The 11,499-nt window shown below is 40.1% G+C and overlaps 1 protein-coding gene across 1 annotated transcript; it reads right to left on the reverse strand.

Annotated features, from left to right (window-relative positions):
- Window positions 1-505: 505 nt before the first annotated feature.
- Window positions 506-11,499, reverse strand: MGARP (mitochondria localized glutamic acid rich protein). The gene is made up of 4 exons (XM_078068207.1): window positions 11,356-11,499; window positions 7,589-7,692; window positions 3,081-3,174; window positions 506-1,332 (listed from the first exon to the last, which is right to left on the reverse strand). Exons 1-4 carry the CDS (start codon window positions 11,435-11,437, stop codon window positions 968-970), a joined length of 645 nt encoding a protein of 214 aa, XP_077924333.1. The 5' UTR covers window positions 11,438-11,499; the 3' UTR covers window positions 506-967.

Below are 11,499 nucleotides of genomic sequence, written 5' to 3' on the forward strand. Positions count from 1 at the left end.
TAAACACCTATATAGTATCTAGCACACTATATAGTTTTCTTATGTAGCTTGTTTATTATTTGATCATATTCTAGAATATAAGCTGGGAAGGGTAGGAATTTTTGTCTTTTTTTTTTTAACCTCAACACTTAAAACAGTGTTTTGTAGGTTATAGGTGCTCACTTAGTATTTGCTGAATACATGAATGAATGAATGAATGAATGATTCCTGGCACTAAGTATAAATTCTCACTAAACATTGTTTGAACTGAAATAAACTGAAATTAAAGATGTTGGCACAGTCCCCCATGCAATATAGACAGGAGAACAGAGATGTAATGTACATTGCTATATGCAGAGTTGTCCATAGATTATATATTTTCTTTGATTGTTCACGCAATGCTGTATATTAATCTACAATCGATATTATAACATATATTTTATTATATTATACATGATCTTTAATATTATAGATTATAGATTATTTATACATATACATATTACTGAATAAAAACAGAAGCACTAAAGATTTTCCAATTCTATTTTAATGAGTTCAAATCAAAACTCAAGAATCTAGATTAACATAAAGATACAGGTATAGCAAAATTAAAGTGAATGCAGATTGTATAGATAGCTCAATTCCTATGATATAAAACTTAAATGCAAAGATGGAACTCAGTAAGTTCTTTACTGCGATGTCATATTCTGATCTCAGAGAGCAGGAAACTATTCAGACACGTAAAATCTCAAGTCTCTCAATCCCCAAATCTATCAGTAGATACCAAAAATCTTCAAGGCACATTCAAGTTTTCTAGCAAAGAAGCCTATTCTAAAACTACGATGACTGAAACTACAAAAGCACCTATCGGACACTCGACGGCATTTTTTTGCTCAAGTGTCCATCAGCGGGAAATTAGCCTTGAGCCAAGGCGGCATCGGAAACCACACTGGCTTCCTCCTGTAAATCATCCCCAGCAGAGGATTCTGACTCAACGGGAGGCTTCTTCTCGTTCAGCACTTTCACCAGAGCTTTCCTTCTCTGTTGTCCCTTTATCATCATTTCCGGCAACCGTTTCACGCGAAGCTGCATTCTGAGCCTCTGAGGCCATTTCAGCGCTGCTCTGTGCGGTGGCGCCCAGGGCTGCGGCGGTCACCTCTGGCCCAGCTTCAGCACTGACCGCGCCGGTGTCCGCCGCAGCGGCCTCCGCACCCCCAGGAGAGGCTGAAGCCTCTTCTATGGCTGCACCTGTAGCGTCTGGACTGTCTTCCGCATCTACCTCCGGAACTTCCGCTGAAGATGCTTCACACACTTCTGAACTTGCTTTCTCAGCTCCCGCCACCTTCTCTATTTCACCTTTAAGATTTAAGATTTAATTAAGATTGACCATTAAGCAAAGGGTTAATTTAAAGAGCATGGGAATACAGTGGAAGTCTGCGCAGTCATTTGTAAAAATGAGACAAAGCTATATGGACCAATATGAAATGGTCTTCGAGGTAGCCTGTCAAGTGAAAAAAAGCAAGGAAAAGAGCAATGTATACCGTATGGTACTATTTGTGCTAGGACCAAAGGAGGTAGGACATACCTAGATAGTTTTTATTTGTAAAGACTCTCTAGGAGGATACAAAGAAGCTGGTATTACTGATTGCCTCTGGGGAGGGAAAATGGGGATCTGCTTTTTCATAAACCCTTTTGAACCTGTTAAACTTAAAAAAAAAATTACAGGGGCGCCTGGGTGGCTCAGTCGTTAAGCGTCTGCCTTTGGCTCAGGTCATGATCCCAGGGATCGAGCCCCAAATCGGGCTCCCTCCTCGGTGGGAAGCCTGCTTCTCCATCTCCCACTCCCCCTGCTTGTGTTCCCTCTCTTGCTGTCTCTCTTTGTCAAAATAAATGAATAAAATCTTTAAAAAAATTACAAATATTATTGATTTAAATACAAAGAACATGAAAATAAACAGCCAACCTTTCATGTGAAATAGCCTGGGAGAGCAGCCGACTTACTAGTTGATGACTGAGCAATCAGTAATACTCTCTCAACCTCAGTTTTATCATCTGTAAAATGGGGATATCGATAATATCTGCCTCAAAGAGCTATTGTGAGGATTGATTAAAATCATGTGTATGATAAGGGATTTAAAAACAAAAGTGCGGGGCACCTGGGTGACTCAGTAGGTTAAGCACCTGACTCTTGATTTCAGCTCAGGTCATGATCTCAGGGTTGTGAGATAGAGCCCCTCAGTGAGCTCCAGGCTTAGTGGGGAGTCCACTTGGGATTCTCTCTCTCCCTCTGCTGTCCCCTCTCTTTCTCTCTCTCCCTGTGTGTGTGTGTGTGTGTGTGTGTGTATACACATAACGGAAATGCTGTATTTCATTATTATTGCAATCAGCCTTCTCATGATTATATTCAGTAATGTTTACTGAAGATATTCCATTTCTTACTGTTGTCATGACTAAAAGGTTAAAATTGGTTCATAAGTAGCTATTATCTGTCCCTAAATAGTGATCATAGTAATTGATAATAATGGCATTATAATTGAGATGGAAAAAAGTATTTAAAGCAAGCAGTTCAAGGCAAGAAATATGTATTAGGGTGAAAATGTAAAGTTTCTGTTCTAGTAGTTGGCATTTTATCAATCAGATCAACTGAGGGACTTAATAGACATGACTGATTGTACTAATGTCAAGTGTACTTTGGGCAAAGACACATGGGCGATCTTAGCCAAAACTGAAACAAAAATTAGTTTTATGATTTAAAAAAATATAATGAGGGAAATGAGAGGTGAAGCTGCTGAGAGAGACAGATACTAAAATTATGCTTGCCTGAATGGAAGCCTGAGTAGGGGAAAAGTAATATTACCACACAAAGAATTCAAAGCCACTGGTCAGCAGTACAAATGTAAAACGTTTCATTTATCTAATGCACTCATCCAAAACATATAACAATATTCTTTAGGTTTTGGTTGGGCTTTCCCTTTCTGAATGAACTCCTGCCCAGAGCCATTCTGTCAAGTTAGTAAAGAAGCCAAAAGCAAATAGTGTTCATTGCTAGACTAAGATCATGGAAATCAATGCCTTAAGAGAAAAAAATAATAAATTCACTTTACCTTGAAGTGGATGTAACTCTGCTTTGGTTTTTTCTTTCAAATTTGTTATATGTTCCGTGTGTTTGGCTTGCTCTGATGTGACCGTCTTATAAGTCTGAAAGTAAATGTGTGCTTAAGTTTATTTCTTGAGCTCTAAAATTCATCATGCCAGTTCAAAGGTATATACAATTCAAAGAAGAGAAACCAATGTACCCCACCTACTCTTTTGCTTCCCCTTTGGAAACTTTTGCTATTAAGTAGAACACTTTAAAAAGAAAAGAAACAAATGCTCTAACAGGAGTCAAAGATAACAGAAAACACACAGTAGATACAAAGATGAAGACAAAGAAGAAAAACAAATTATGCTAGAATCAAAATATTCTGACAGGCATTTGCAGATATCCTCTGGCATTTATCCCAGGGAAACGGGAACTTATGTGCACACAAAATCCTGTACACAAATGTTCATGGTTGCTTTATTTGTAATAGCCAAAAGCTGCAATCAGGCTGGGGGTCTTACAACAGGTGAACGGTTAAGCAAACTGTGGTACGTCCATAACATAGAATGCTACTCAGGATTAAAAAGGAACAAACCGTCAATACAGTATAACAATTTGGATGAATCTCCAGGTAATTATGCTGGGTGAAAAAAGCCAGTCTCAAAATATTATGTACCTTATAATTCCATTTATGTAACATTCGTGAAATGGAAAGTTATAGAACTAGAGAACAGATTCCTGGTCGCCAGGGCTGGGAAGAAGTGAGGAGACTGGCAAAAGAGACTGAGCGCAATTACAAAGGGCTACACAAGGGATCCTGTATCTTGACAGTGGTGGTGAATACACGAATCTACACGTGACAGAACTGCCCAGAACTAAATACACACACACACAAAAGCAAGTTAATGTGGTGAAATCTGAATAAGAACAATGGATTTTATCAATGTCCATTTCCTGGTTGTGATATTGGATTATCCCTATAAAAGATGTTAATCACTGGGGGAAATGAGGTGAAGACTATATGAGATCTCTCTGTATTAGCTCTTATAACTGCATGTGAAACGCATTCATCTCATAATAAAAATTTTGGAAAAAAATCTTCCAAAATGGCATATTTGTAGACCCTAATGAAGATTCCTTAAGTAAGCTAGAGTTATTCCTTAAAAGCAGCACTGTGACCTGACCATCGGTTATTTCAGAAACAGAATAGGGAATAAAGCTATCTCAATCACAGATCTGATGTGCAGGCTTCCTTTCATTTCATATTCAAGTACTCCTCTCTGGCCTGTGTTCATTTTAGCCAACGATCTTTTAAAAATGAAAATCTCCCTAGTTAGATAATATTGTTTATATTATCTCAGCTTTAAAAAAGTGTTAGGGATTTATCACTTAGTAGCAGGATTACAGATTTTTAAAATTTGTATATTTATATATAATATTCTCTAAATTTTTAATAATCAAAAACCAAGCATCTTATTAAAAATTATACTTTGCAAATTACAAACCATTTTATACCATGTTAAAATTAGACTGTGAACACGGAAAATCTGTAACCTCAGGGGTGGAGATGATACCGAAGCGGTCCTAACAAATCCCACAGAGTTTGGTGAATTCAGACTTGAATCATCTGGGTTTGAAACTTGCAGGACAAACAGGATCAGCAGGAATGATGGTCACCATTTCTGAATAAGAGCAGGGAATACTTTCCCAGTGGGGTGGGAGCTCCTGATAGCTTAAACCACTGTGCTGAGCCGACCCCCTCCGCTCTCAGTACAGGAAAGCTGAGCCTGTGCAGAGGTTCACATTCCTGAAATGGCCATCCCAGCAGTGACATCCCAAGGAACATTACTTTTTTTTTGTTCAAGGGGCTAAAACACAAGATGGGAAGAAAGACTAGTTTAGGTAGGACTGAAGAGATGATGATATTAGAATAATTCATACTCATGTGTGGCCGGGAGAATCTAGCTTTTCCAAATCTAATGCGGACAAACACAGAGTAGAAAAAAGGCCTGTCAGAAGAGGCCTTTGGAAAGCCTCGAATCGAGACTTTGGAAGTTATTTCTGAATGATATTACTTATTACATGTAAGCGTTTAAAATATCCCACAAATACCTCAGACCCTCAAAAAATTGACATGACCTGGGCCTCTCTCAGATTCTATGAGGCCCTTGTAGTAGATTTTACTTGGAAATGAAAAACTGGCTAGTGAGCATCTATGAATTCAATTCAGATAAATCTAGCAGAGAACTTATTTTAAAGTATAGGACAAGGGGAGGGGGGACTAGAATACAGGTTTTCAAGTGCCTCACATTCTGTATTTCCTCCTGACAAGAGCCTAAGATTCTTGGGAATTAAGGCTTCCAACATTCAAGAGTAAAACCACATATTCTCAGAGGTGGAAAGGGACTTGGAGCTCATCGCCTTGTCCAACTTCCACTCCCATTGTGAGAGAGAAAGGCCAGAAAGGGCTCGAATGAGAAGCCAGTTTATAACCATCCAGTTTACGATTGCTTTTGCAAAGAAAGATTTAGTGGGCTGGAGAGGTTCATGTCTGGCACTAATAAACATAATTATGGGTATAGTGAGTTCCAGATGAAATTCTATCTTCCAGCTCCCCACATAATCACATGGCCCAGCCCAATCTCTGTTTCTCCAATGGCCTATATCCAACAATAGTAGCCCTGGGCAGTGAATTAACATTAAGCAGTAGAAAGACGGTAGAAGGAAAGGAATCTGGGTATGAGTAAAAGCTGATAGATCAGTGGAGGACAATAATATAAGTGAGATATTTGAAGTTTCCTGGTTTCTTGAGGCTCTCAAAATTCTGAAGATTAGAATAAGTTATTTTGGTTTGGCCATCTACATACAAACTGCTCCTAGTTATGCCTAAAAGTCCCTTTATGCATATTTCTGTAGGGTCAAACCAAAATGTAGTGACTCTTGTGTACTCTTAGGGTTTCCAAAGAATTTATATTTATTTTACTTTTATTCACACTGAAGATTAAATTTTGATTTAGAAAGTTTATGACAAAATGGGGAATGATTCGGGGTGCCTGGGTGGCTCAGTTGGCTGGGCGACTGCCTTCGGCTCAGGTCATGATCCCAGAGTCCTAGGATCGAGTTCTGCACCGGGCTTCCGGCTCAGCGGGGAGCCTGCTTCTCCCTCTGACCCTCTCCCCTCTCATGCTGTTTCTCTCTCGCTCACTCTCTAATAAATAAATAAATAAAATCTTAAAAAAAAAATGGGGAATGATTCAATAGACTTGTTTATTATTACTTATTTAATGCAAAAATATCTCATCATTTTAGCCCCAAAATCATACTATCAAAAGCTTCATTTTATAGTGATTACCTGGGAGGAGTGGGTAAAACATTCTTTTAATTTTGCGTATGTCTATTTTGAATTTTTAAAAAATATATGAATATTACCTTTTTAAAATAATGAAGGTATATAAAGATATATAAAACTAATAAAAACTATGGAGACAGTAAAAAGATTCAGAGAGGAAGGAATGACTAGGTGGAACACAGGGAATTTTTAGGGCGCTGAAACTATTCTGTTTGATACTATAATGGATATATCTTCATATATTTGTCCAAACCTATAGAATGTACAATACCGAGAGTGAGCCCTAATGTACACTACAGACTTTAGTTAGTTATAATGTATTGATATTGACTCACCAGTTGTAACAAATGTGCCACACTAATGTGAGACTGTTGATGGAGGGAGTGTTGAGAGGAGGTATGAGAACTCTGTACTTCCTGCAGATTTTTCTGTAAACCTACAATGCTCTAAAAACATAGTCTATTGGGCACGTGGTCGCTCAGTCGGTTAAGTGTCTGCCTTCGGCTCAGGTCATGATCCCAGGGTCCTGGGATCGAGCCCCACATCGGGCTCTCCACGGGAAGCCTGCTTCTCCCTCTCCCACTCCCCCTGCTTGTGTTCCCTCTCTGGCTGTGTCTCTCTCTGTCAAATAAATAAACTGAATCTTTAAAAAAAAAAAACCAGTCTATTAATTTAAGTTAATCTTTCAAAACAGTTCTTGTTAAATGTTAATAATAGTACCTACTTAGAGAATTACTGTAATTATTAAATGAGCCGTGAGTCTGTCATATGAGAAACACTCGAATGTCAACTATTATTAGTATTTATAATAACATCATTTTTTAAAAAAGATTTTATTTATTTATTTGAGAGAGAGCACAAGAAGGGGGAGGGTCAGAGGGAGAAGCAGACTCCCCGCTGAACAGGGAACTCCAGGGACTGCAGGATCATGACCTGAGCCGAAGGCAGTCACTTAACCAACTGAGCCACCCAGGCGCCCCTAATGACATCATTTTGACTAGAAGTCACCCGTACTTGGCAGTGTATGCTGTGTGAGAAATGTTGATTTCACATCTAAAAAAAATCTTCATAATCTTGTATATTTAATTAATCCCATGTCCTGACCTTGACAATGCTTTGAGTTTTACCATAGGTTGTAAAATACACGAATTCCTAAACATTATGGTTACTTAAACACTTACATAATATCCACCAGCACTGACTGTGACACCTACAACCAGATAATAGATCATATTTGATCCAGATGATCCAGGCAATTTGTTAGACGACATCCAGCGAAGAGATGCTAGGAAAACAAGTTGAAACACAGTTTCATGATATTAAGCAAAACTATTTAAAATAATTATATCTTAAAAAAATTCTCCCCTTCGGTGAACTTAGAATCTATTAACATCAAGTGATTTTAGCTTAAGGGAATACAGTATCACAAGGTAGGATAATGATTCCATTTGACATTTTCCCAATCTCATTTGATAAGTACTTATGAAACCTGTCACCTTCGTGCTTAGCATCATGCTTTTCTTGGAAAGAGTGCGGGCGTGGGTAAGGAGAAATGACAAAAGCACTGAACAATTTTGACAGTCAAACGAGATGCAAAAGAAATCCATTTGCTGTATGTACTCCACACCACAGGATTCAGGGGAAAAGATGATTTTTCCAAAAATTGAATTAAATATATTTGTACTTAAAACTTACATGTTAAATAAAACATGTTGAAATCCAACACATTTCTATAAATCTGTAATACGAATGTCTATGTAGGCAGAAATATTAATTTTTCTAACAAAAGCCTTTAAAGATGGGCAGATATAAGCTTGTTTAAGACAAAACGTTACAACATGGTCATGTCTGAAATGGAAGTACAATTCTGTACAAACTAATAGAAATAGGTAAGCGTACTGTATTATTACATCTAAATATATAAAACCACATGCCCTGGAATTGAAATTTTTATAATAGACTCACAGCTAGAAAGAGCTTAAAGTTCATATAGCTCAAATTCTTTATTTTAAAGATAAAAAAGTAGAGACATTTGTTGAATGAATAAATAAATGTTGAGCACCTACTCTGTGTTTGGCCTTGTTAGAATCATTAAGGATAGAACTGTGCACAAGACATACAAGGTCCCTAGCCTCAAGTAGCTCACCGTGTAGAAGGAGCGAACAAAGGTACAGACAAATGATTGTAGACAAGTAACTGCAATGCCATGTGACAAATGCTGGAACAGAAGCAAGTAGAAGTTGCAACAACAGCAAGAAAATTCAGTGAAAAACCTCAGCTAGTTGCCTCAAGGGACCTGCCACAACTGGAGAGACATGACCTGGGTTTTGAAGGAAAGTAGGGGAGATTGTCAGATAAATAAGGGCAGAGAAAACTGAACCGGAGGCAGAAGGCACAGCGTGTGCAGGAGAGCTGGAAAAGTGCCGCGTAATTGGATGTGGCCTGACACAGAGGATGGGCGCGAGGACTAAGAAGTTTTGATTTGCAGAGGGCAAATCTTCAGACATTTGCACTGATTACAAATCTTTGAAGTAGCAATACTGGAAAGATTTCCTGTGTGTGTTTTTAGTTTGGATATAAATGCCCATCTCTTGGAAAAAAATATTTTTTCCCCACAAATGTTCCCAAAGAGGCTATGGTAAGAGGGTATGGCTTTGACTTGTAGTGGGGCTTTTGTTGGTTTGAAAATACATCTGTTACTGAACAGGGAATGTGTAGCTTCTGTAGTTGTCAACCAGACATAAATATCAAAAAGATTATTTTAAATAGGAAGGAATCAAGAAAATCATCAGAGATGTAAGTAAAGACTTAAACACAAATACAATTATGCAGTTATTTAAAAGAGCAATGAAATGGGAAATATTTAATAAAGATTAATTAGTTAAATTTGAGCGTATCCATACAATGTGGAACAGAGGTTTTGCAGGAGAATATTACTTCCGTGAGAAAATATTTACAATATACTAAATGCAAAGTTATAGAATAATCTATACAGGACTATCTCAGTTTGTGGAAGCAATGTGCATAAGAATAAAATGCAAGAGGAAAAAAAGGTCTGGAACATTATATATACTAAAACGTACATGGTGGTATTCCTTGAGTGGTAGGATTACAAGTGACTTCTATTTTGTCTTTCTGCGTTCCTTCCAATGATCTATTACAAACCCAATTATTTACTCATTAAAAAGTTACATTTTTAAAAGCAAAAGCCAGAGAACACAATTTGATGAGGCACAGCTAAAATTTTACCCTTCAATAAAACTGAAAGTTTTATTTTTCATCAAAACAGTAAGTACCAATAAAAAAGGTCAATTAATGTCCATAACTGAAACCAGATTCCCAGTCAATAATAGTTCTTAAAATACATAAACAAATCAGTGCTACGAAAAAAGTAATTAGATGAAAATTAGAGAAAGATCAGTGTTGCTACAGCCAGTGTTGCTAATTGCCGATTTAGAATTTTTAACCTACTCTCCCCTTAGCCCAAGTTGGGGAAGAAATTATCTGAAACGCGTCACTACAAAAGGGGTGTGTGTTTGTGCCTGAAGGCCGTGGGGCATGCGGGCGATAACGAAGAAGGCCACGGTCAGGGGGCTCATCTTTCTCCCCTCCCAACCCCCAATCACAACGGCCTCGCTATCTTCAGATGTTTAAAATTAATGGCTTCTCTCTATTTGTCAGTGAAAAAAAACTGCTCTGTCTTACTCAGTATAAAGATAAAGAAAAACGAAAAAAATACCTTATTCCGTTACTTGTGAGGCAACTACTTCCTACGAGCATTTTAAGAGAAAAACAAAGCTAGCTGGACAGACCTTCCTTCCCTCCCACCACCACCATCACCCCCACAGGCCTAATCAAAGTGGGGGGAAAAATCGGCCCATGGAATTTTCCGCAGGAGAGTTTCTCTCTCGGCTCGAATGCACGCTCTGGGCTAAACTACCTCACAAGCCCTACAAAGTGAGGCGAAGTGCAGGGGGAACTAAGAACTTTCCAAGAGGTTGTCTAAGAACCGGGGTCTAAGCTGGACGGAAAAGACAGGGGAGACTGAGGAGGTCTAGGAAGGAGCGGCTGGGGCCGAACAGCGCGGGAGCGCAAAGCCGGCCGGGGGGCCGCCGGCCGCAGGGAGGAAAAACATGCATGCTCACACTTATTAAGCCCCGACAATGTTCCAGGCGCTAGAGTAGGCGGCTTTCCTATTTCTCCAGTTTTAGTTAAGAAGCTTCCAGCTTGCACTGCAACTTCCCCTTTAGGAAATTTCTGAATACTATCCCTCTTCCCCTGCATCCCCAAATCTAAAGGTGACAGATAACTGGGACGGCTGAGCCGAACAGCTTAGGATAGCTCCAGGTTTCTGCGCAGACCCAGGGAAAGTGCTTCGAAGGCTCACGGAGCTCCGGCTGGCGAGCCCTGGACAAGCCTTGAGTTTATTTACTCAGGGGTATTTACCCAACATTTACTGGGCCCGCACTCCCTCCCGCGCCCTGCCTGGCTCCATCGTGCCACCCGTTCCTCTTGCTTCCTCGCGAAGTTGGAGAGCGCACAGGTCCCTATGCTAATAGAAGGAGTTTAAGCTACGCGGGCGTTAGCCAGGCACTTTTCTAAGCGCTTTTAACTGCATATTAACTCATTTAAAACTCACACCATTATTGTCCCCATTTTAGAGATGAGGAAGCAGGTGAAATCACTTGCCCAAGATCAAGATTCGAACCCGGGAAGCCTAGGCCGGATTCCGAAGCCGCGCTGGAAAAGTTCCCTAAGTCTTCAAGAACTTCGGGGCGTCTTCCCCGCGACTTTCCTTCATTTCTCCCCCTATCCTCAATCCCAGGCTTCTGCAGCTCGGGCCGGGTTTGGCCCCCAGGGTGCCGGCGGGTACGGGGGCGCCGGCAAATCCGCGCGCAAGGCGCCTGTCCTCTTCAGGCTTGGACGCCCGGGCCAGCGCGGCACTCACCGTCCTTCCGGAGCGGCGCGGGGCCGGAGGGCGCCCTCAGAGGCAGCGCCAGCGTCTTGGAGACCGCCCTGCGGAGATACATCGCGCCCACTGCCCGCCGCCCGCCACCCGCCGTCCGCCGCGCAGCCCGCTCCGCAGCCTAGG

Source organism: Halichoerus grypus, chromosome 3 (assembly GCF_964656455.1).
Source record: "Halichoerus grypus chromosome 3, mHalGry1.hap1.1, whole genome shotgun sequence".
NCBI classification, from domain to species: Eukaryota; Metazoa; Chordata; class Mammalia; order Carnivora; family Phocidae; genus Halichoerus; species Halichoerus grypus.

Excerpts from the sequence above, each read along its gene's own strand:
- MGARP (XM_078068207.1), bottom strand. The coding sequence starts at position 11,437 with ATGTATCTCCGCAGGGCGGTCTCCAAGACGCTGGCGCTGCCTCTGAGG. Across the intron at positions 3,175-7,588 it reads TCAGTGCTGGTGGATATTAT|ACTTATAAGACGGTCACATC; the intron begins GTAAGTGTTTAA and ends ATTTACTTTCAG. Across the intron at positions 1,333-3,080 it reads AGAGTTACATCCACTTCAAG|GTGAAATAGAGAAGGTGGCG; the intron begins GTAAAGTGAATT and ends TAAATCTTAAAG.